The 27324-nt window shown below is 37.6% G+C and overlaps 2 protein-coding genes and 1 long non-coding RNA gene across 4 annotated transcripts in view; 2 read left to right on the top strand and 1 right to left on the bottom strand.

Moving 5' to 3' along the window:
• Window positions 1–27324, bottom strand: part of pip4k2cb (phosphatidylinositol-5-phosphate 4-kinase, type II, gamma b) — a 53066-nt gene that overhangs the window by 23261 nt on the left and 2481 nt on the right. The window contains exon 4 of the mRNA XM_026242259.1: window positions 1336–1485. Coding sequence (XP_026098044.1) covers window positions 1336–1485 — 150 coding nt within the window. The remainder of the gene's footprint in view (window positions 1–1335; window positions 1486–27324) is intronic.
• On the top strand, window positions 15419–16881 carry LOC113069237 (uncharacterized). Of its 2 annotated transcripts, none has more exons than XM_026242261.1 (2): window positions 15419–16510; window positions 16672–16881. In XM_026242261.1, exons 1-2 carry the CDS (start codon window positions 15489–15491, stop codon window positions 16694–16696), a joined length of 1047 nt encoding a protein of 348 aa, XP_026098046.1. In that variant the 5' UTR covers window positions 15419–15488; the 3' UTR covers window positions 16697–16881. The 2 variants fall into 2 exon arrangements, with proteins under 2 accessions (XP_026098046.1, XP_026098047.1); XM_026242262.1 differs by having other exon boundaries at window positions 15420–16433; window positions 16727–16876.
• LOC113069239 (uncharacterized) lies at window positions 26433–27235 on the top strand. Its single transcript, XR_003279690.1, has 2 exons — window positions 26433–26511; window positions 26933–27235. It is a non-coding gene; the product is annotated as an uncharacterized LOC113069239 (long non-coding RNA).

Here is a 27324-nt window from a genome sequence, read left to right as displayed (position 1 = left end):
AACATGTCACTTCCTGTTGCCAGCAGATGGCGCTATGACTGTAACTGAATATGGGCATGTAGATCTGTTAAGGGCAGAAGTATTATCTAACATGTGAAGTTTTGTTGGGCAGATTGGACATTGTATGTCTGAGTTACAGCGAACTTCCATTTTCATGGCGAAACATCCAAAGTTGTCAGGCCGCCATGGACACACCCTTTAACGAAACCTCAAGATCTTCACAATTTAACATCACTAAGGCCTTTAGATTAGGCATACCAAATTTGGTGTTGATCTGAATAAATCTCTAGGAGGAGTTTGTTAAAATACAACACATGCAAATGACAAAAAATTACACAAAATTTGCTCATAATATTAAAAAGAACCGACTTCCTGTTGGTTTAAGAATTTTGCTCCAAGAGTCTTTTTGTAGGAATTGGTGTGTTACATGTGTGTGGCAATTATCGTGCATTTACGTGAAACACAGCTGGAAGGCTGTTGATTTTCTTAGTATAGGTGGCGCTGTCGATCCATTTTGCCACAACCTCTTCAGAGAAAATTTTCACAAGGTTTGACGCGTGTGCAAATTGTCATGACTTTTTGAGCATGTTTAAGCCCTCAAAAATGCGATTCATTTGGGAGAAGAAGAAGAAGAAGAAGAAGAAGAAGAAGAAGAAGAAGAAGAAGAAGAAGAAGAAGAAGAAGAAGAATAGATGGAGAAGATACAAGACGGTGCTCGGGCCTTAAATCTGCCATTTACTAATGCTAATGTTGCTTGTACCACCTTTTCATTTCCTTGTAGCCCTGAACTTAAAAAAGTGAAATCCTTGTAAGAATATTTTGGGAAGAATATTCCGGCCACTATTTTCAATATAAGGAAATTAATTATCAGGCTGTCAAGCTCCAAAATGACAAACAAGCACCATGAAGAACATTCAGCCTTGACTGATTGGTTCACAATTCAGCGTGAATCAGAATCAGATCCAGTTTAATGATCCAGTTGTAGTTAACAGTTTTATAGATGCAGAAATTCTAACAACATTCATTTTTTATCAAACAAAACTATCATAAAGCTTCAAAAGACTTAATGGTGCATGTACTGTAAGCATTGCTTTAAGGATAAATTGTCGTTGTAATTGTATGGAAAAAAGCAACCAGTACATTATTCAAAAGGTTTGTTTTTGTGGAAGACAGAATATCATATAGTTTTTTTTATGATATGAAGGTTAGTATGCGATTGCATAATTTAGATTTTTAAGTGAAGTAATTCTTTAAGAGTAATTAAGAGATTTAATTTAACAAAAGTTAAATGTACTTGTAATTAAAAAACCCGACTTAACAAACAGTAGTCAGTACCTGGTGGTATTCTGAAAGAATGTTGTGCATGTCCTCCACCTCCTCACTAGATATTTGCTTGACAATTAATGTTCGGTCATATGATGTCAACACCAATCCTGCTTCCTGACTTTTGCAATCCTTTGCTGGAGGACTACGTGTAAGAGAAACCTGAAACACACAGAAATTTGGAAACAAATAATAGTTATTGAAAATCATTGCATCACCACATCAGGGTGATACTTGAACCACTACACTTTGTGATGGTATTACGGTCTAACTGGTTACCGTGTTATCTGGTGACCAACTTCCTGGTTCAGGTCTTCACTCCAGACCACAGCAGATTCACTGATTCAGAAAGCACAAACTGACTTATTAAGATATTAATTTGTCTAATAAGCACAGACTTTCTTATTGCATAATTTTGATATTCTTGTAAACCTTACAAGTTATTGGTATGATCACCCATAGCGACTGAAGTAAGTGGGATAAACAAAACAATAAAAATAAAGTAAGTCTGTGTTGGCACGGGTTTTGAACACCTGCTAAAAGACGGCGCACCATGAGATGACAGTAATGAACCATCGAGCTAACAATCTACACTGATTCAGCTACAGATTTCTAGATTCAAGAAAGGACTCTCGGCATCACATTGTGAAGCTGGCTGAACCAAGAAAATGTGACCATGTTAACTTGTGACCTGTGTTACACTTTAAGGATTTAGACTGTATCATAGTACTGAGACTGCTCTCCTTAGAGTTACAAATGACCTGCTCTTACCATCTGATCGTGGTTGTATCTCTCTATTAGTTCTATTGGATCTTAGTGCTGCATTTGACACAATTGACCACAACATTCTTTTGCATAGACTTGAACACTTTGTTGGCATTAATGGAAGTGCATTAGCATGGTTTAAATCATATTTATATGACCGGCATCAGTTTGTAGCAGTGAATGAAGAGGTATCATATCGAACACAAGTGCAGTATGGAGTACCTCAAGGCTCAGTGCTAGGGCCGTTACTCTTCACGCTTTATATGTTACCCTTGGGAGATATCATCAGAAAACATGGTGTTAGCTTTCACTGTTATGCAGATGATACTCTATATTTCTTAGCGGCATGGTGAAACACACCAATTTGAAAAACTAATGGAATGCATAGTCGATATAAAAAACTGGCGAGTACTTTCTTACTGTTAAATTCTGAAAAAAAAAACTGAGGTATTAATTATAGGACCTAAAAACTCTGCATGTAATAACCTAGAACACCGTCTAAGTCTTGATGGCTGCTTTGTCAATTCTTCATCCTCAGTAAGGAACCTAGGTGTGCTATTTGATCGCAATCTTTCCTTAGAAAGCCACATTTCTAGCATTTGTAAAACTGCATTTTTCCATTTCAAAAATGTATCTAAATTACGGCCTATGCTCTTAATGTCAAATGCAGAAATGTTAATCCACACATTTATGACCTCAAGGCTAGATTATTGTAATGCTTTATTGGGTGGTTGTTCTGCTTAGTAAACAAACAACAGCTAATCCAAAATGCAGCAGCAAGAGTTCTTACTAGAGCCAGGAAGTATGACCATATTAGCCTGGTCCTGTCAACACTGCACTGGCTCCCTATCAAACATTGTATAGATTTTTAAATATTGCTTATTACTCATAAAGCCCTGAATGGTTTAGGACCTCAGTATTTGAATGAGCTCATTTTACATTATAATCGTTCTCAAAACTCAGGCAATTTGATAATACCTTAAATATCAAAATGAACCGCGGGCGGCAGATCATTTTCCTATTTGGTGCCTAAACTCTGGAATAACCTACCTCACATTGTTCAGGAGGCAGACACACTCTTGCAGTTTAAATCTAGATTAAAGACCCATCTCTTTAACCTGGCTTACACATAACATACTTATATGCTTTTAATATCCAAATCCGTTTAAGGATTTTTAAGCTGCATTAATTAGGTAAACCAGAACCAGGAACACTTCCCATAACACCCGATGTACTTGCTACATCATTAGAAGAATGGCATCTATGCTAATATTAGTTTGTTTCTCTCTTATTCCGAAGTCACTGAAGCCACCAGATCCAGTTTGTATCCAGATCAGAGGGTCACTGCAGTCACTTGATACGTTGCTGTTATTTTCTCATAGCATTACTTTGGAAACGTGACTTGATTTGAATGAAGTGTAAACGTATAAGATTATGCTAGCTGAAATGCTGCATATAAACATTACTTTATAAATGTGTTAACTTGTTATCTTCGTTCACTAGCTGGTATTTTATTTGATTATACAACTATTTGAAATATTGACTATATAAATAAATATTAATTATGAAATATAAACAGTATTTTCTGTTTGCAAATATATTCACAAGCAGAAAATACAGTTTATATTTTTTAAAGTCATTGGCTAGTGAACGTAAGTCTCAAGGTACAAAGTATTACATTTATATACAGATTTTTTTATTACAGGATAAAGCTAATATTTCAAATACTTGTATAATCAAATAAAATACCAGGCTCTAAAGAAAATGTACCATGTTTTTACAATGGTAAATATAAGTTAACGATAGAGTTTATAATTAAACCACAGTAGCCACAAATTTGTCTGAGACGTCATGAAATGTTCTTCAACATCATGAACCATAAAATTTAGTCCTCGTTCTACTATGGTTTATTTTCATAATAGGTAAACACAGGTCACAAGTTAACACGGTCACATTTTCTTGATTCAACCAGCTGCACAATGTGATGCCGAGAGTCCTGTCTTGAATCCAGAAATCGTATTGTTTTGTTTATCCCAGTTACTTCAGCCGCTATGGGTGATCATACAAATAACTAATATTTATAAGAATATCAAAATTATGTAATAAGAAAGTCTGCGTTTAGTAGACAACTTAATATCTTAATAAGTCAGTTTGTGGTTTCAGAATCGGCGAATCTGCTGCGGTCATTCCATCACATCTGGAGCGGAGACCTGAACCAGGAAGTTGATCACCAGATAACACGGTTACCAGTTAAACCATAACACATAACAAAAGTTCTGATCACTCTGTCATGGTTTATTCTGTAAGCACAACCAGCTGTGTGTACATTATCCCTTATTTATCATCTTCTAGGTATTTGACAGGAAGAGGTGTAGGTACTGGTTTGCTCATCTTTAATGATTGGAAATTTAATCCTTTACCATCTTTGGGTATTAACAGCTCCTTTGAATCTCATACAGTTACTGTTACCTACCCTCTTAAAATACATTTTGTAGTTGTCTATTGACCCCCAGGACCACTGGGTAACTTTTTTGATGAATTAGATGCGTTGCTCTCAACCTTTCCTGAGGATGGTACTCCCCTAGTTATTCTTGGAGATTTCAACATCCACCTAGATAAACCTCTGTATGCCGATTTCCACACTCTGCTTGCCTATTTTGATGTCAACCGAGTGTCAACTACTGCTACTCACAAATCAGGCAACCAACTGGACCTTATTTATATGTGACACTGCTCTACTTATCATGTTCTGGTTACTCCACTGCACACGTCGGATCACTTCCTCCTCACTCTTAACCTCAACATGGTCCCTGACACATCACTTACCCCTCCACATATCATCTTTCGACATAACCTACGCACACTTTCACCCTCCCGGCTATCTGCAATGGTTTCATTTTCACTTCCTTCCCCTAAACTGTTTGCATCTTTGGATGCTAACAGTGCTACTGATACTTTCTGCTCCACTCTTAAATCTTGTTTAGACACTGTTTGCCCCTTATCTTCCAGGCAAGCCACTATCAGTCCCTCCTATCTTCCTTCTCTGCTAATGTCTCCACTGCTAAAATGACATACTACCATAACAACCTTAACAACTCTCGCATGCTTTTTAAAACATTTTCCACACTTATTTGTCCTCCTCCTCCCCCTCCTGCTTCATCTCTAATAGCTGTCGAGTTTGCCACGTTTTTCATTAATAAAATTAAACACATCAGCGTACAATTTTCCACACCACACTCAGTCAAGCTCATATCACCAGCAAACTTACACTCATTTACATCCTTCTCTTCACTCTCTGAGGCAGAAGTCTCAAAACTCATCCTTTCTAATCACCTTACTACTTGTCCGCTTGATCCTATTCCATCTTATCTCCTTAAAGCCATTTCTCCTACAGTTGTACCTGCACTCACTCACATCATCAACACATCCCTCCACACTGGTGTTTTTCTCTTATCATTTAGACAGGCTCGTATAACTCCACTACTTAAGAAACCCACCCTCAACCCATCTCTTTTAGAGAACTACCTCTTCCTTTCACTGCAAAAACATTTGTACGAGCTGTGTTCCACCAAGTCTCTACATTTCTCACATACAACCACCTCCTTGACAGCAACCAATCTGGCTTCAAAAGTGGACATTCAACTGAGACTGCCTTGATCTCAGTTGTTGAAGCTCTAAGATTGGCAAGAGCGGAATCCAAATCTTCAGTACTTATCCTGCTTGATCTGTCCACTGCTTTTGACATGGTTAACCACCAGATCTTCCTATCAACCCTACTGGCAAAAGGCATCTCAAGAACCACTCTTCAATGGTTTGGGTCTTACCTATCAGATAGGTCCTTTAAAGTATCTTGGAGATGTGAGGTGTCCAAGTCACAACATCTAACTACTGGGGTGCCTCAGGCCTCAGTTCTTGGACCACTCCTCTTCTCTGTCTAAATGACATCATTAAGTTCTGTCATTCAGAAACATTTTTTTCTGGCTTTTCATACCACTCCTATGCTGATGACACTCAACTCTACCTCTCATTCCATTCGCATCTCAGCTTGTCTAACAGACATTTATTGCTGGATGATGGACCATCACCTTCAACTCAACCTCACCAAGAACTGCTTGTAATTCCAGCAAACCCATCATTTCATCACAATTTCACCATCAAGTTAGGCAGGCACATCACATTGCTAAAACTGTCCGATCCTGCAGATTTGCTTTATTCAACATCAAGAAAATCAAGCCCTTTCTTTCTGTAACATGCTGCACAACTCCTTGTTCAAGCTCTTGTTCTGTTCAGGCTGGAATATTGCAATGCCCTCTTGGCAGGTCTTCCAGCCAGTTTTATCAAACCTTTACATTTAATCCAGAATGCGGCAGCAAGATACATTTTTAATGAACCAAAAAGAATACAAGTCACACCTCAGTGCACCACTAATTTGCACTGGCTTCCAATAGCTGCTTGCATAAAATTCAAGGCATTGATGTTTGCTTACAAATCTACCACTGGCTCTGCACCCATTTACCTAAATTTGTTACTTCAGACTTATGTGCCCTCTAAAAGCTTGCGTTCTGCAAGTGAACATCGCTTGATTGTGCCATATCCCAAAGAAGCACAAAGTCACTTTTACGGACTTTTAAATTAAATGTTCCCTCCTGGTGGAATGACCTCCCCAACTCAATCCGAGCAGCTGAGTCCTTAGCCATCTTCAAGAATCGGCTTAAGACATACATATATATATATATATATATATATATATATATATATATATATATATATATACATGTCATAATGGATAGTCATCGCATGTATCAGAATTATTGGCTCGTACTCGAGCAGCTCCGTTTCATCTCGGAGATGCTTTCTCTCTTTGTGCTCTGATTGGTTTATTGCACGTTTTGCCAAAAACACCCATTGCTCATTAAGAGAATAGGGACAACCCATGACCATGCGCCCGGGCACACCAACTGTTTTTCCGTCGTTAAAATAGCAAAAAATTATTTTGACGCCCTGAGTGCACCCGCACTGTGTCCTTTACACTTTGCGTTTACATCGTTAAAATATGGCCCTAATACTAAATCAAAAATGCCTGTTTATTAACACAAATTAACACTGCTGTTGCCATACTACAGAAAGCAGGATCACAGGGAGTAGAGACGACCAACACATGTGGTATCGAAGTGGCCAGAAGCACAGGGAGTACAGACATTTACCACGGTCATTTCGAAGTTGCTGGTAGCATAGAGAGTACAGATGACCACCGCAGTCATACTGAAGGAGCCAGGAGCACAGGGAGCACAGATGACCTCACTGGCCTTGATGAAGGAGAATCCCTCACCCAAAATTTTCTTGGGGACAATCACAGGACTGTGTTTTGCCAAGGTGACCAAGGTAGGCTCCATGTTGAGTAAAAGAGCAGAGAATACTTGAGTGCACTCTGGAGGAGCAGACACTGGGAAGCGCTCTGGAGGAGCGGTCACTGGAGGGTAGGGCTGCATGATTAATCAAAATTAAATCGCAAAGGTGATAAAACATGATTAGGCAGAAGCTGCGATTGTCATGCATATCTTTCAGTGAAGCACGGTTGTGTGATCAGCAGTAAATCTCCATCCAAAGGCCAAATACACCTTGCAGAAGAAACCCAGGAAATGCCAATAGTGGTTGCTGAAGATTTAACTGCTTTCATTAATTCATCGGGACTAATTAAGATAGGACTATGACAATATATGGGTTATCTGAGTTTGTATTATAACATTTATTGTAATAAAGTATATAAAAATGCAATGCTAATCGACATTGCCTTTATCACTGCTTAGAATACTATAAAATATGTTACATTTCTTATTCTGTGTAAGAAGCCACATCATCTCACAGAAGGATTAACTTCAAACGCTGGAATGAAGTTATGAAGTCAGTTTTGAGTGAAATTAATGTTATTATGTGGTATTTTAATAACATTTTATTTAATGTGGTATTTTCATGTGATGGAGCAGCATTTATTACACAGAGCCGTAGTTCACTGACAAGCTATGCAAACAGCTTTCATAATTCCAGAATGATTTCTTCACTTTCATAATCACGTGATTAAACCATATGTGATTATGAACGTGATTTTGCATAGCTTGTCAGTGAACTATGGCTCTGTGTAGTAAATGCTGCTCTGTCTGAAAGTATGTGCTGGAGATTTACTACTAATCATAGAACCGGCTTTAATGACAATATACACAGATGGAGATGAAGGAGAGCTGGACGGGGCAAACAGAGATGAAGAAGAGTTGGATGGGGCCAGCAGAGATGAAAGAATCTCAGGAGACAATGAGGAGCTTAATGGGACCAGGGACGATGAAGGAGAGCTACGCTCAGAATTGAGCTCTGTGAAGTGACCGGGCTCCTGGTTAAGCTCTGTAAAGTGAGCACATTCTGGAGCCCACTCTGGACTAGGAGAAAACTCTGGAGCAAATCCATGGGAACAAATGGAACGGTAACGCTTTAAAATAATGGTTCGTTGTTAATAAGTAACTACGCAGGAAGTAATAGGTAGTACTACATTAACACTTAACTTAATACTATTAACTAATATAGAAGCAAGATTAACTAAGCAGTAAGTAATAGCTCATTTAGGACATAGGTAGTTCCTTATTAGTTATTTGATAATTACTAAAGAAAAATATCGTCATTGAGAACTACTTTGGAACTATGGCCAACTAATGAAGAATAACCAATTAATTACTAATCACAACAGCTACGTCTATAAAGTGAACAATTAGCTTCTTTATGGAAACGTATATATATATATATATATATATATATATATATATATATATATATATATATATATATATATATATATATATATACATACATACATACATACATACATACATACATACATACATATATATATATATATATATATATATATATATATAGCCTATCCATATGATATATTTAATGAGCTCCATTAAGTTCAATGTCTCCAACTCTAATAACTTTAACGTTAGTGATATCATGCTGGGGAGGGCTTCTCTTTAGGAAGTGACAATAAATAATTATGTTCTCTTGTCAAAACATCTTTGCATCCTTCATGAAAACATTGACTGCATTTATAGTGTTAAGCACAAAACAACATCTTCCAGATTACAATGTCTGGTAGAATATCACTAGTTCCTCACAGAAATATATGGCTGTACAGTATGTGTCAGATAATTTTATTGTAAATTACTTGTGAAATCCATTACTCATTACTCAAGTGTTATCTTCTATAGTGATATGGCCCATTATTTTAAAGTGAAAAACATGTCAACTCCTGACTAATTGCTCAAGCGTTACCTTGTCAGTCCGCAGGAACTACTAGTGATCTGGCCCATTATTTTAAAGTGAAAAACATGTTAACTCCTGACTAATTACTCAAGCGTTACCTTGTCAGTCCGCAGGAACTACTATAGTGATCTGGCCCATTATTTTAAAGTAAAAAACATGTTAACTCCTGACTAATTACTCAAGTGTTACCTTGTCAGTCCGCATGAACTAACGTTACTAGTGATCTGGACCATTTATTTTAAAGTGAAAGATTTTTTATTTTAAAGACAACATTTCTTAAAACTACATAACGTTACTGTTATAAATAAACAAATAACAAACAAACAAACGTAACGTTAATCATTTATTTTTTGCGAAAATATCAAAAGTGGTACCAAAAGTAGTTCAAATGATAATGAGTTCCAGTCGCAGTCCTCTATATGGAGGTAATAGTTTTTATAGGGTACAGAGCAGAATTTAATTTATTAATCCATGAAATTATGTATCTGTCTTCTCTCCGTGAAGGCGCACTGGCGCAGTATTCAAATGTCATAAACTGAAACACAACATGCCGCAATCTGTGACGAATTGGATGAGGACCAATGAGCGTTCGATATTAGTGCCGTAAATCATGTCGTAACGTGGCGCACTGGCGCTATTTTCAAATTCATAACGAGCGCGAGCTCAGCTTTGACTGTGACGGACGCTGTTGCTGAGAATGAATATGAAGAACCATTGATAAAGGGCTGAATTTGGAAATGTTCCTTGCAAACATCTGGATTCTAAAGATATGCAGTACAGCAAACAAATAAAATGGATGTGATTTGTAATTGTATGCTGTGCTTTTGTGTGTATCTATGGTTTGCAGCATGCACAGAAATGTTAGTCCTATTAAATAGACGAGTAAACTGCTTTCAATAAATTGAATAAAAACATGTATTTGTACGTTTTACTGCTATAAATACGTATAAATTGTACGTTTCTATGTGCATGAAAACGTATGTAAATATACGTGTGATAGAACCACATTTAACGTAAAAATACACACGTATTCTCATGAGATCACATTGAACACTCGAGTCATGGATTTCACAAGTAATTTACAATAAAATTATCTGACACATACTGTACAGCCATATATTTCTGTGAGGAACTAGTGATATTCTACCAGACGCATTGTAATCTGGAAGATGTTGTTTTGTGCTTAACACTATAAATGCAGTCAATGTTTTCATGAAGGATGCAAATATGTTTTGACAAGAGAACATCATTATTTATTGTCACTTCCTGAAGAGAAGCCCTCCCCAGCATGATATCACTAACGTTAAAGTTATTAGAGTTGGAGACATTGAACTTAGTGGAGCTCATTAAATATATCATATGGATAGGCTATATATATATATATATATATATATATATATATATATATATATATATATATTTATATATATATATATATATATATATATATATATATATATATATATATATATATATATATATATATATACGTTTCCATAAAGAAGCTAATTGTTCACTTTATAGACGTAGCTGTTGTGATTAGTAATTAATTGGTTATTCTTCATTAGTTGGCCATAGTTCCAAAGTAGTTCTCAATGACGATATTTTTCTTTAGTAATTATCAAATAACTAATAAGGAACTACCTATGTCCTAAATGAGTTATGACTTACTGCTTAGTTAATCTTGCTTCTATATTAGTTAATAGTATTAAGTTAAGTGTTAATGTAGTACTACCTATTACTTCCTGCGTAGCTACTTATTAACAACGGACCATTATTTTAAAGCGTTACCAATGGAACAAATACCCTCTCTGGGCCAAGCTCAAACTGGGGTGAGCCTCGGGGATTGGAGCCCTCTCTGGGCTAAACTTGGAGACGGAAGCCTTCTCTGGGATAAACTCGGGAACATAAGCCTTCTGTCGACTCTGGCTAGAACCACCCATGAGAGGGGTGCATGGTCTGGATGGTATTCTTGTATGGGCTTTTGGACTGTAGATAAACTTAGAGTTAACTAACTGGTACGAATGGGTTAAGCTAAGAATTCAAGGGTTAGAGTGGGCTCTGATGCATACTCTGATGCTTTACTGAATTCTGGGGTTGGAGTAGACTTGTAACTAAACTCTGGAATTGGAACAGACTGTGAATTAGTTTGGACTGTAGTGGACTGTGAACTGAATTTGATGAAGTTAGCAGACTCAGGGGCTGGAGCTAACACTGGAGCGGACTCTGACTTGACTGGAGTAGACTCTGGAGTGGGTTTAAGAGCTTGAGAAGACACTGGAGTGGACCCTGAAATGGTTTTGACTGTAGCGAACTCTGGATGTATTTGATCTGGCGCAGACTCTGATATCACAGGAGGGTTGTATGGTCTTTCAGGAGAGGAAAGGTTCAGCAGGAGGGCATATAGAACTTATTGTTCCAACATGCAATTGTTCATGTTACAGGGCATCCGTGAATATAATGGTTCATTTCAACCTACGTGGAAGAACTTCATCAGTGTTTGATTTTCAAAATTGTAGGTAGAGGCCAGCTTCAAGAATTCCTTGGCAGACGGGAACATAGGTAGGAAAACAGAGGTGAGTACAAAGGGGTAACAAGAGGCGTAGGAGAGACCAGACAATGTGTGGGTGCTTAGTGCTAGGTTATAAATACCCACTGATAAGGCTGATGGCAGACAGGTGCAGTGATTGGGAACAATGAGTTGGTGTGATTCTGGGAAATGTAATGACCAGAGGTGACTGGTCTTGTGACAGACAGGAAGACATAAACTGGTGATCTTGTGACATCTCTGTAAAGAGGTTTTATGTTAGTGATACAGTATTTACATTAAAAGTGGTCTAGTGAGTATATCAATTGTGGTGACATCTTCCACTGATCGTACTGGATAGCAATACAATGGGAAAGGAGTCACACTGTAAAAAGTGCTACACCCACACAGTAGGTTTTATATATTTTAAATAGTTGTAATCTAGTTTATTTTATTTGTTTTATACTAAAAAGTATAAATATACTTCCTCTTTACTTAAAATATATCACTTTTTACATAACAATATATTTTAAGTAAAACAATAGCAATTTATTTGGGTAGCATTTTGTATGAGTTTGTTGTGTACAAGAAATGTTATAAAAGTGAGTTGAAATACACAATTTATTTGAGCAGCTGTCGATGTGGCATGTGTGTTCATCAAACTTAAATATTTGAAATAAAAAACACATAAAAATTAAGTTGGATTTATCCCTTTTTCACTGGCGGGGACTTTCCAAGGCAGATGCTTCCTCGGCACTTCAACTGTTTGAAAGCTGCAGCTGATCTAAATTTCACAGACTGATTAACACGGTAAGATGTGCAAGTTTTGGCAATTTATTGGTGATGTAAACTCACGCAAAATCGTTCACTCAACTAGGAAGCTAAAGTAAGGTTTGCAAATTGTACTGTATAGCTAGCTATCCTGCACACATGGCAAGCTAAGTTGGCTACACAGTGCTAAGCAGTAAAGTCTTGTATGCAACGATCAGAAGACAACAGCAGTTAAGACCGTGTTGTTAATATGAAATTAAACAAGTGCTTTAGTAATGCCTATTATGTCTTAAGACTACTTTGGCTTTAATTTTACCAATAATATCACTTTTAATCGTTAGTTAGCGCTAACTTACCCTGTTAACTGCCATTCACATTTTTGAACATAGACTTGAAAGTGCATGATCCAAACCTATAATTCACGACTGAAAACATTTTGTAACATGATTTTGATGTACAATTTTCATGGTAGATGAATTTAAAATGGGTTTCAAAGGATGAATTTTGAGATTTTATGTTTTCAGGTGATATATAATGTTTTCTAAAGTGTGATGGAGAAAAAGGCAACAAAGAAGACTTTTTATATATATATATATATATATATATATATATATATATATATATATATATATATATATATATATATATATATATATATTTCAAAGTGCTGTGTACTGTAAATAAAGGTGACTTGACTTATTTAATTTCATCTTAATAACACAGTCTCCGGTGGGGCATGCAGCTGTCGTGGGGTCCTCATGTTATCAGCAGCAGAGTTGTAAGTGCATTTGATAGCACTGGCTCAAAACCATAAAACTATTTTTAACCTGTTACTTAAATATTTTACATTTACCACTGGTTTTTAAACTTATTCTAACATGCATATTTTTTCTGTCTTTAGGTAATGTGGAAGATTTTTATTAGTAAAGTTTCAATTAATCAAGTATATAATCAATGTGAATCTAGCTATTTTTGTTTTAAAGTTATTATTCTATTAAACTCTTACAGGCCTAAAATCTAATAGACAAGTTGTCTATGCCCTGGAATGCACAGAGATAAGCATATGGTCAGACATACCTTAAAGGCCTCCCCTCCCCTTGTGATTTATGATGGTCTAAAAGGAGACATGTCTATGTGGGACCGCCCCATGTATGATGTATATAAGGAAAAACCAAATAACGCACAGGAGAGTTCCTTGCAACGTCCTCTCGACTTTGTTTTGTTTAAAATAAAGTCTTTTCTTCGGTGAGAAACCCCTGACTGAGTGTGATTCTTCTGAGAACCGGCGAAATACACCACAGATTTGGCACCCCAGATGGGACTGGACAAGAGTGGCAGAGTGGACAGCCGCTTTTGAGCTGACCGATGATCAACACAACCGGGTGGCCACCATAAAACAAGGTAAGCATTTTTGCTTATAAAATTCGTTTGTGTTGGTTGAGGTCAGTTCTGAGTGGTAAGGACACTTAAAATCTACTCTTCCAAATTTAGAAAAAATAGGATATCCAAATTGAAAAAGGGGTTTCACTCCAGAAGAAATAACCGCATGCACATATTTGGTTTATTGAAAGGAAAGCCTTGTAAGGTAACCTAGATTTAAAACAAAAAGGGTGTAGGCAAAAATACATTGTATGCAATGGTCTGTGTTTATTGGATAGCTGTGACCTAGGAAAGGGCAGTGATAAACGGATAAGCAGACAGAATAAGTGGGCCCTTAAGGACGCTCTAGGTAGAGCGAGCTCTAGAAAGAGCTGTGTTTTGTTGTGTGGATGAAACTGTGTCCGGACGAATGACCGTATGAACGATGATGAATGTATGAACAAATAAATTCCGTATTGGGTGGGTAAGGGTCGAGCACCGTTCCTGGACCTTCACTTAGGTGTGAACCGGCAGAATTGGACTCGTCCCAGATCCACTTGAGAGGGATGAATGTATGATGAGCCTTGACAATAAAAGGACAATTAATGAATGATTATCCCTTAGATAAAGGGAAAAAGTATGCAAGCATAAGCACTCTGGCTCAATAAAGAGTGTAGCAAGTGTGAATGGGCTTAGGGAAATAGTATCAATAAAGTTTGAACCGAGATCTATAATAGAGTTTTGAAATTTGGATGTCTGTGTGAAAGGGGAGAACATTTTCTGAGCCCAGTACAGTGGGAGTGAGAGCAAGGGAGGAAGTTCCCACATTAAAGATTTAATACATGGGTGGACAAAAAAGGAAAGAGAAGTAAAGATAAAAATAAAGAATTATTGTTAGAAATAGTTATCTAAAAAGTGATAATAAAATAGGATAAATAAAATAGACAGTTAAATAATAATATAAATTTAAAAAAGTGTAAACGCATGAGACAATAAAAAACTAAATTCAAAAGGGTATGACACATAATAAAGAATAGAAAGTAGGGTGAAAGGGGTAAAAAATAGTTAAATTCAGTGAAAGGAAAGGAAGAGATTGTAACCAAGTTTATTATATAAAACTAAAAAGTTGATTGTTGGTGGTAATAATATAAATAAAGATATGGCAGCCACACCAGTGGAAATCCTTGGATTAAAAAATCCACTGTGTAAAGAGCAAATAGACAAAATCTCGAAGAAATGGCAGAAGAGAACAAAAAATATGATGACAAAATGGCCAAAGGAAGGGACATTTGATGTGGCATTGTGTGAGGAAATGGAAACTCTGATAAAAAACTATAAAACTAAAAGCATCAATATGAAAAAAGAAAAAAGAGAAACAAAACGGGAAAAAGAGAAAGAAGTACTTGCGCTGTTTAAAAAAGAAGGTGAAGATATGTTGAAGAGTATAAAACAGGCTAGGAAAGTCCTAAAGGAGGCAGAGAAAGATAACATGAGAAAAGAAAAGATATATGCAGACCCCCCTCCCTATCTGCCTTTAGGAAAAGAATTCCCATTACTCAAGGGAACCATGGAGGTAACAGGAGAACTAGAGTTAGAAGGGCAGTTAGAGACGGAAGATAGAGAGGAACCAGCTGTAAAAACACAGAAGCAAACTAGACAGGAGAATGCAGAAGGTCTGCAACTCGACTGTTATAGACAAGCACGTACAGCGTTAGAAAAAATGAAAGCATGTCAGGAAGACAAAACCTGGTTTGAGGAAGGATTAGAAAGAAAACGGAGGAAAGATAGAGATATTGTAGCACAAGCACAAGCTTTGGAAGAAGAAATGGAAGAGAAAATTAGAGAATCAGGGAAAAAGAACAGAGAGGTAAATAAATTGGAAAGAGGAAAGAGTAAGTTGTTCTATGGTAGTGAGGATGAGAATCAGGCAGAGGAGTTATTTGAGAACGGTAAATGGGAACAGGGCAGAGATAAAGGGCCACTTAGACCACTGGCCGCACAGCTCCCAATTTTAATCAAGGGTGAGCAGGGACAGTATGTCCCCTGGGCTTCGCAGGACCTCGAGGGGCTTGTCACTCGCCTTCCTGATATTCATGAGGGTGCAGGGAAATTCATTAAAGTGTTTGAAGAGGAAACAATGGGAAAGCTATTGGCAGTGGGAGATGTTAAAGCTCTGCTGGCTAAAATTCTTGGAGGGACAAAGATGGATGAAATTCTTCTTACCACGACTCTAAACAGAGCAGTGAACTCTCACAATATGGATGGGATTGTTTTTGATGCATTCCGCCCAGCAGTATGGCAGGCATTGCGTGCGGAGTATCCGATCAGACTGAATCCTAAATCACTGAAGGGAGAAGGAATTGGAGATTTAGAAAATCCAACCACTTATGTCCAAAAAGAGCTGAAAAGGTGGAAACAAGAAACTGAGGGGGATCCCGAAAGAGACCCATTAATGTCAACATTGTTTAGACAAGCTGTGATTGATGCTATGCCGCCAACGGTAAAAAGCAAGCTGGAGGATGTGGTCGGTTTAACGTCTAAAACACACAAAGAGTTTTGTGACCATGTGTCTCATGCAGTGGAACAGCAAAGAAAAAATGAACTAAAACTTAAAAGTCAAGAGAAAGAGTTACAACGTAAACTAACTCAATTACAGCTTGAAGAACTCACAAAGAAAAATAAGAAAAATATTCAAGCTTCAGTGACAAATGCAACAGCCGAACAAATGACTCTAATGCCTCCAGTAATTGCTCCACAACCTACTACTCAGTCAAGCCTACTTACAGCAGTCCCTCCAAATGAACACTTGAACTCTTTGCCCATAATAAATGTTTATACTCAACAGCCAGGACAAATGGGATGGAGAAAAAAACCCATACAGCAAAGAGGCAGAGGCAGAGGCAGAGACAGGCCTCCCCCTTTGTGCTGGGGCTGTGGACAGCCCGGACACATCAAAGCTGACTGTCCAACTCAACAATGGCCACAGCAACCTCAGGGTAGAAGGGAGATGAGCTGGCAACAGCCTACTCGGGGCCCAGTGCAGGGCCCAGTAAACCCTTGGGGAGGTCCCAATCCAGGCTATTAGGGGTGCCCAGAGAATCCTAAAGGGGAGAGTCAGCTTCCAATTTTATCAACAAAAGCTGATCAAGAGCCTATTATGCAGATTAAAATAGAGGGAAAACCATTTCCATTTATGGTAGATACGGAGGCAAATTTAACATGCATTAATTTGAAATATGCTTCACATCTCCCCTTGTCTGGAAAATTTGCAAAGACAATAGGATTCTCGGGAAAAATGCAATTGATTCCCATAACAGCTCCAGTGTGTCTACAAACAAAAGATCAAAGTATAACAATGCCCATTCTGGTATCAAATCAAACTCCTATTAATTTGTTAGGAAGAGATGCATTATGTAAATTAGGACTACAAATTTGGTGTTCTCCAGAAGGTATATATATTGATTCAATAGGAACAGAAAAACAAATGATGGTTGCAGAGCCAAAAGCAAATGTTTTTTGGATAGGACAGATAGAACAAGATGTGAGACAGACAGTCAATAAATGGGGAAAGTTTATTGAAGCACAGATACCTGAAGCACAGCTATCAAAGTCTGAATTTCATTGCACAATGATGTATGATCAAGAAAGGGATGAAGATATAGAACAGAAATGGCAAAAAGAAACAAAAGGACAGCAGATTGAAATAGTCTCCCAGTACATCATCATAGGTAAGGAGGGAGCAGCTTTAAACATACCAGAAAGTGAGTTTGTCAAAAAATGGTTCAATGTAAATAACTCTGTCCCGCATATTACAGTATATGTAGGAAGAAATTGGAAAGCAAAAGATTTAGGACAAATGATGAAAAGGGCAGAACAAAGCAAATGGGAATCAACAGAAAACCCATTGATTTTTCATTCAGCTGACAAAAATTACATCAAAATTCTGTTTGCAACCAGTTTGCTGGGAATTCCACAGGAAGTAGTTATCAGCCAAAATAAAATGACACAGATGACTACAGCATCTGATTTAATAAACACAAATGAGACTGAATTATTTAAGGAAATGGAGTGTCAGGTACCAACTGAGCTATGGTCTCAACATGACACAGATATTGGATTAATAAAATCAGCAAATCCAGTAAGAGTTCAACTAAAGCCAAATGCACGTCTGCCTAGAAAAGCACAATATCCCTTACGGGCAGATGCGGAAGCAGGAATAAAGGAGACAATTGAAGGCTTAGTGAAGGCAGGGGTATTGATAGAAACTACTAGTTACTGTAACACTCCAATTATGCCTGTAATCAAATCAGACAAAAATAGATGGCGACTTGTTCATGATTTACGAACAATAAATGAAATAACGGAAGATATGCCAGCTGAGGTACCAAACCCGCACACTTTACTGACAAATGTCCCTCCTGATGCCAAATACTTTACTGTAATTGATCTTTGCTCTGCCTACTTTAGTGTACCGCTTGCAGAAGAGAGTAAATATTTATTTGCATTTACACTTGCAAATAAGCAATATACATATACCAGGCTTCCTCAGGGATATAAACATTCACCACATATATTCAACAAGATTTTGAAGGATGATTTAGAAGACCTTGTAATAGACGGTACACTATTACAATACATGGATGATTTGATTATCTGTTCTACCTCACTAGAACAATGTCACAAAGACTCAATTAAGGTGTTGACAAAATTAGCAGAAGGAGGACACAAGGTGTCTAAAAACAAATTGCAGTATTGCCAGCCTCAAGTGGAATACTTGGGAAGATTAATTGCATTTGGTACACGAGCTATAGCACCAGCTCAGTTAGAAGGTATAAGTAAAACACCGTTACCTCAGACAGTAGGACAAATGATGACGTTTCTAGGAATGACAGGCTTTAGTGCCGATTGGATAGAAGACTATGCAGTTAAGACAGGGCCTTTGAGAGAAATTATGAAACAAGCAGGATTACAACATTTAAGAAATCCATTAAAATGGAACACAGATGCCTTACTAGCATTTGAAGCAATAAAAAAAGAATTACAACAGGCCCCTGCCCTGGGAATGGCAGAATATGATAAAATGTTTCATCTATACGTGGCAAATAGAGTTAATGGTTATGCATCAGCTGTATTAATGCAAGAGACCTGTAGTGGGAGGAAAAAACAGCCTATAGCATACTACAGCACAAAATTAGACAATGTAGCCCAGGGATACCCACCATGTTACCAACAGGGTTTAGCTGCAGTGTATTATGCTTATGAAAAAGCATCCACAATAACTATGGGGTATCCAGTAACAATATATACCCATCACAAAGTTGTGGAATTAATAGAACAAGGGAAATTTGTTCTGACACAAGCTCGAATTCTAGCCTATTCCTCATTACTCACATATCCAGATATTACTATTAAAAGATGCCATACAGTTAATCCAGCTGAATTAATTCCTTTGGCTTTTGAAGGAGAACCTCATGAGTGTGTGAATGAGTCCTTGGCATTTACTAGATTACGACCAGATCTAGAATCAACACCTATTACTGAAGCAGAAGTAACTTACTTTGTAGATGGTTCTAGCTTTAGGGATCACGAAGGAAATCATACAGGATATTCAGTAGTGAAGAAAAACAAAAAAGAATTTGAATCTGTGATATCACAACATTGTGTACAGCCCTGCTCTGCTCAATTAGCAGAATTAAAAGCTCTCACAACTGCATGTCAGTTAGCAAAAGGACAAACTGCTAACATTTTTACAGATTCAGCGTATGCTCATGGTGTATGTCATCTATTCGGAGCAGTGTGGAAACAAAGAGGTTTCAAAAAGAGTGATGGGACTCCCATTCAACATAGTGAACAAATAGGGCAATTGATTTCTGCTATGATGCTACCAAAACGACTAGCAATAATCAAATGTCAAGCACACAAGAAGGGAAATGACTATGTCATCAAAGGAAATAATGCAGCAGATCTAGAAGCTAAAAAAGCTTCAGGGTGTCAAGTAGCAGTATTAGCACCTGTTGTACTTATCGAGCCTCATCCTCAATTGGATGACATTATTCGAATACAACAACAAGCAGGCCCCTATGAACAATCAATGTGGCAACAAAGGGGAGCTAAAAAAGACTCACAGGAAATTTGGCGTACACATGAAGGACACATTGTTGCACCTACTTCACTGTTGAATATTCTTATTACAGATGCACATGGTTTTGACCATTGTGCAAGGGGAGAAGTAGTAAGAAAAATTAAACAGCAAGGATATTGGTCTCCTTATTTATATGCAATGGTGGATGAATTTTTGTCCACATGTGAAGTATGTGCTAAATACAATGTAAGAAAAGGCATGGTGACACCAATAGGCCATATTCCAACACCTGAAGGCCCCTTTAAACATCTTGTATGTGATTATGTGGATATGATAAAGCGTGTACAAGGCAAAAGATACATGCTTGTTATCATAGACAGGTTTAGCAGATGGGTGGAAGCAGTACCATCCGCGGATCTAGGAGCAGGAACTGTAATTAAATTCCTAACAAGAGAGGTAATTCCTAGATTTGGAATTCCATCAGAAATAAGTTCAGATAATGGGTCGGCATTCATACAAAAAACTGTGAAACAAGTGTTGCAACAATTAAGAATAAAACAGAGACTAGGATGCGTTTATAGACCTCAGTCACAAGGGATAGTGGAGAGGGTTAATGGAGTTATCAAGGCTAAAATAAACAAAATATGTGAAAGTACTAAACTTAATTGGATTGATGCATTACCGCTCGCACTAATGAGCTATCGCATGCAAACTAACAGGAGCACACACTTAACACCGCATGAAATGCTTACGGGTCGACCCATGCCTGTGCCATATTGTAGAGGTCCCTATAAAGGACCTCCTCTAGAACAATTACAAATGGAACTTCGCTCTTATATGAAGAAACTAACTGCCATACATAAAGCTATCTATTTACAGGAAAAAAGAAAAGAGCCCAGTGAGGAATCGGAGACGGTCTGTCCAGTTGTTCCAGGGGACCAAGTTTATCTGAGGGTATTCCGGAGAAAATGGAATGAGCCCAGGAGAGAAGGACCCTACACAGTGGTGAGAGCTACTCCAACAGCAGTCCAAGTGGAGGGAAGCACAACCTGGTATCATCTAAACCACTGTACTAGAGTTCCCACAGGAAAGGCAGAAAGAAAGGAAAGCAGTGTAACAACAATTAGTTTTACATAGTAATTAACTCAAATGATATATGGGGAATTTGAATAATTAATCAAGAATTTGATTAATATATATCTCAGATGACAGTTACATTTAATTTTATTGATTATGAAAAATAGCTCAATTGCCAATACCAATACTAATCACAGGGCACTGTAATTTACTCATTAATATGTCAATATTACATTCTTCATATCAATTATTGTGATCTCTTACTGTAAATTACTGCAGATCAAACCGTGGTATGTCCAGCACACCACTGTAGACCTATCAATTTTCAATAAAGTTATCACGCCTTATAATTCAAGGAAAAGTATTCTCTGGCCATGAAAATATTATCCTATCCTTATGATAAATTTAGTTTCTAAATTTAGAGCTTGTAGCTAAAGATCAGAACATTTCAGTGACTCGTAATGTGAGTGGGGTGGAGTCCAGGCCAATCATTTTATATATGGGTTTTTAATAATTCAACTAGTAATACATCAAACTACAAATCACACAGAGTAAATATGCGTACGAAAATACAGACAATAAACATTTACAAGACATAACGGAATCCAAATAAAAGAGAGAGAGAGAGAGAGAGAGAGAGAGAGAGAGAAGTGGAGAAGGCGAGAGAGATCAAAGAATGAGCTCAGGTATGAAAATCAGTCAGTAAACCTTAGTGGAACCAACAACGAATCAAATAATAGCAACACTTTAAAGCAGCATTTAAATCTCCATAGAAAACGATACTTGCATGGCCCAGTGGGTGAGCGTGGTACCGGCGACGCACGTGTGATGTCACGTGGTCCTTTGAAAACTGCGCGCGTGGGCCGGAGGCCGTGTGACGCGCGTGCAAGCTGCGCTGGATCTTGGCGTGAGCGTGGAGTCACGTGTTCCTTTGTTGCAAAGAGGTGTTCGTTCATCTTCGCGCGGTATTTGAAAGGTTCAACAAACAATGTTCCAGAATTCGTCTTCCTTGCGTGGAGAGGCGAATAGTTGAATAAACTTAGTAAAGAAAAGAAAACAAAACAACGAAAATGAAAGTTTCCAAATGAGCCATGAAAATGGCTTTCCTCTCCTCAGTCCGTGTGCTGAGGGGGGAGGAGAACTGAGCGCGGCCCGAGGCCGCGCGGAGCGACGTGTCCAAGAACGGAGAACGGGAAGAAGAGCAAGAAGAGAGAGAAGAGAGAGGCGGACCTTGTTCGGTCGACTCTTATAGCTTGAGATGTTCACGCCTCTTTTCGCGTGAACCACCCAATGAACATCCGCGATCTGAAGCGGCGGGAAAGTTCCTTTGTCTCTGTTGAGACAACCCCCTGATGATTTAGGGCCTGTCCGATTTCATCAGGAATATTAAAGCAAGTTCATTATTCCAGATTAAATACATTTTTCATTACTTTGCTCTAGATAAATGGGTCTGTCAAAGCATGACGATTACACAGATACTAAAATTAATATGTGCAAATGATCAAAACATGAAGATACATTCAAATGCAGAATTACACACATTTAAAGATTTGATTAACACATGATAACACTGCAGATATTCCCAATTTATATGGGAAACCTCTAATGTACCGCAAAAACAATACTATACACATTAAGACTACATTTGAGTACATTCTATCATTCTTTTGTAAGGATTAGGTTTCCTGTCCTGTGGTCCTGTGTGGTCGTAAAATTTTACGAGCTACCAAGGAGTGTGGGGGTTGCAGAACATTTCTTTTTGAGAAAGTATAAGATTGAAATCAAGCATTCCCACTTATAAGTCAGCACTTTAACCATTTACCCAGGATTAACCATTTTATGCAATACACAAACATAATTAAAATACATATTAATAATAAAATGAAAGTAAGGAACTTATACAAAAAGGTTTCCTTTGTCTCCAGTGTGTTGGAGGAATTTGGGGGGGGGTTTCAGGTATCCTTTGAGGCTCGCATGGGTATCGTAAAGTAATTTAAGTCCAGCCAGGCTGGCATTTAGTACCAACAGTTTGAATTTATAAAACAGAATTTAACCCATGAATCGCTGACCTGCATATCTGTTACAGCAGACAACCAGACAATACAGGAGAGAGCAATGAGGAAGAATCAGAGACACATGATGAAGTGCAAACTGACGAGAGCTCTTTCCTCCTGTCAGACAAACTGGAGAGGACAGAGAATAAGTCTGACAACATGTCTGAAGACCATTCTATGCCTAATGAATCTCATAATGCAGACTCAAACTCAACCGATAGAAAGCAACCTGACTTCCCTTCAATTGACTTTACAACCTTTGAACAAAAGTGATAATGTGATCAACCCAACAGAACCAACGATAATCAAAAATCGTAGAGACATTGATTATGATGTTCAAGGTGATGAAGACGTTAGTCAAATTGATGCATTATGGGATACAGCCCAAAATAATGAATGGTATAAATGGGCAGCCTTTACAGCTAAAGAAACAGGAAAAGAAAATTGCTTGCTGTGCTCCAAATCTCCGTTAAACAAAGTAATAGCCATACCAAATCCATATGACTACCGAAAATGTGCCCAATTTGGAAGAAACTTTTGTCATTTAACAGATTTTACCAGGCCATATTGTATTGCCGAATGCCTTGGATTTTTAGGAAATCCTAAATTAACAGATTATTTCTTTAGACCACTCTGGGGATCCTGGTGTCAGTATTCAGATATCGGTCAAAATATAAAAATTGAAAAACAAAAAGTAGAGATTCCAAAATGGTATAGCATAGATTATAAACAAGAATATGAGTGTTTCCATAAACCAAAAGGAACCCAAGATGTGGGTAAATTTAAAGGAAGATGTGCTATTATTTGGTATATAGATAAGAAAAATTCTTGGAAATCAGGAGTTCCTTCTAGAGCTCCAGATCTTTTAGCATTCGGAACAACTAAAGGAAGTAAGATAGCACCTGAAAAATGTGAAAATCAAACTATAGCCTTACCTCCAATAGAAATTTATGAATAATAGCAGATTTCTTTTGGATCTGTGGAGGTGAAATATTATTGCCGTCTTTACCAGCTGGATGGAAAGGTATATGTGTAAGAGTAAGGTTACTTCAAGAAGTTAGCATGGCACAATGGGGAACAGAACAGAGCACGAAAAAGGAAGACAATAGAACTAAAAGAGGAAACGAGCCAGACCCTGACGTATATTTAGACTCAATTGGACAGCCAAGAGGAATTCCTAATAAATTCAAGGCAAGAAGTGAAATAAAAGGAGGTTTTGAGTCAATCCTGGTTTGGATCACACCAAACAAAAATACAGAGTGGATTAATTATATCTATTATAATCAACAAAGATTCATTAATTATACTGATGAGGCTTTAACTTTACTAGGCGACCAAGTGCATGCAACAAGCAGAATGACATGGCAAAATAGACAGGCTCTTAATTGGCTCTTGGCAGACAAGGGAGGAGTTTGTGTTATGTTTGGAGATCAATGTTGTACATTTATCCCAAATAACACCGCCCCTGGAGGAGCTTTCAGTGAAGTTATGACAAAAATTAAAAAATTAAGAAATGAAATTACAACAAATGCCGGAAGAGACCAACACATTTGGGATTGGATTGATGTGAAATTTGGAGCATGGGGAGCATGGTTTGTTAAACTAGGAATGTTTTTAGGAGTTGCCATATCAATAGGAGGATTATTATTTTGCTGTGTATTACCTTTATTAAGATCATTAATCATCAATGCTACTGTTAAGCAAATGGGAGTGATAAAAGTCCCAATTAATCAACAAAGGATCATTGAAAAGAGTCTGGAGGAATACTATGAAGGATGGCTAAACAAACTGAACTTGAATGAGCAAACTTTGGACGATAGTTCTATCAACTCTGAGGATGATGAAGATGTCTAAGGGTTAACCATACCCTGGATATAAGTGCCAGTTGAACTTTGGCCCAGGGAGGCTCTCTACGATACATAAAGTATCTGAGCCGAAGATCAACTTTTATAATCTTGTGATATTCAATTATTGATGTAATGTATGTATTTTATGTCTTTTATACATAACTGTGATAACCACAGGCAAGTGCTGAACCAATTACACGCTCACGCTTTTAACATTGTGTACTATTAAAGAAGGAATTTGGGAGACTGGATCTTTTACTCCCTCCTCGTCAAATAAGGAGAGAGATGTTTGGTCCAGTAATCCCTCAGAGTGGAATTCCATAATCTAGTCACTGGTGATAATACAATGTGACTTATTTAGTCACTAGGTAGTGTAACTAATATGACTGGATTATGGAGTAGCACTCTGGATAAGAATAATCAAATGTGAGACTTATTAAGTCTCAAAGGGGAGAATATGTGGAAGATTTTTATTAGTAAAGTTTCAATTAATCAAGTATATAATCAATGTGAATCTAGCTATTTTTGTTTTAAAGTTATTATTCTATTAAACTCTTATAGGCCTAAAATCTAATAGACAAGTTGTCTATGCCCTGGAATGCACAGAGATAAGCATATGGTCAGACATACCTTAAAGGCCTCCCCTCCCCTTGTGATTTATGATGGTCTAAAAGGAGACATGTCTATGTGGGACCGCCCCATGTATGATGTATATAAGGAAAAACCAAATAACGCACAGGAGAGTTCCTTGCAACGTCCTCTCGACTTTGTTTTGTTTAAAATAAAGTCTTTTCTTCGGTGAGAAACCCCTGACTGAGTGTGATTCTTCTGAGAACCGGCGAAATACACCACAGTAACCAAGCGTTTTTGTTACCTGGGGTCTTCAGATACAGGTAAGAAAAACTTCAGAATAGATACAGTTAAAGCTATAATTATTCCCAGGTAAGTAAAACATAGGTAAAATTGCAAACAATAGTGTTGGCTCCATACAATTACATTTCTGAATTAGGTTTTATGTACCAACCACCAATAGAAGGCAGATATGATCACCTTTCTGCCTCCTACTACTGCACTAATAGAAGCTTGATTCATACTGATAAATACAGCCTACATGGTCAGTTAAATCTCAATTTTGTGAGATGCTGGTGATAGTGTGAGATCTTTTACAGTACAGTGGTAGTGGTGTATATATAGTACAACCTTTTTCATCAATTGCATGGTTGAAATACAGAGGTTCTCTAATTTGTGATACTGTCATCAGGCAGTGAATTTTGATCAGATTTTACTTGTTGACAGGATCCGTCTGACTATGTGGAGAAAAGGAGAGAAGTGGTACTGAGATGCCTGATTGAGTACATATGGGAGGGAAAGGAAGACCTCATCAGTGTCCACCATGTATGTACTGGGCTTAAAGCTACTTATCTAATTTCTGTCTGTATGTTATTACTATTGTGATGATATGGGGTAATTACTTTGTTCTTGAAATATATTTAATACAGTAATGTGATGACCAATAAGGTACAGGCAAGGAAAATTGCATTGTTTTATTGTAATGTATCCTTTGAACCAGAAAAGACAACACTCATGCTACAGTAGATCATGATAGTATAGTACCAACACTCTATGACATTGTCATGGTAGACTTCACTCTGGTCACATGCTCTAGTCAAAGTATCCATCTAGTATCCATCACCTTAAGCAACTAAAAAGTACAACTTTGACTTTGTGTCGTATCTGTCTTCTACCAGTCTGCTATATTCACCTCAATACCTGTTTGTCTGACCAAACTCTTGATTCTTTTTTGTCTTCCCAATAGAGTCATGATGAAACAGAGGTGCACGCTGAGCTTGGCAGTTCCCCACTGAAAATCAGCCAAACACGATTGGGATTATCACAGTAGAAGGACAGCCCATGGTCAGAGGTGTGCCAAACCTGTAGAAAACCCCCTGTTTGGACTTGTCTATGCCCACAACCTCTAATATCACTCAAATCTGGTGTATACTTCTGAGATATATCACAGGCTCTTTGTGGGATTGGACCCTATGCATACTTTTGTATGTTTTGTAGGCACTGTTAAAAGTGACACTAGTTGACATTGAATAAATGTTATTGTCTTTAATCTGTCTTCCCATCTTTTTCTTCTTCAATTGAATGTGTAATTGTTATTGATAAAGTCTGTTTATGTAAAGTGATTTACTGTACTGCTTA

Source organism: Carassius auratus, unplaced genomic scaffold (genome assembly GCF_003368295.1).
Source record: "Carassius auratus strain Wakin unplaced genomic scaffold, ASM336829v1 scaf_tig00001155, whole genome shotgun sequence".
Taxonomy (NCBI): Eukaryota; Metazoa; Chordata; class Actinopteri; order Cypriniformes; family Cyprinidae; genus Carassius; species Carassius auratus.
This window is presented reverse-complemented; position numbering and strand designations above follow the sequence as displayed.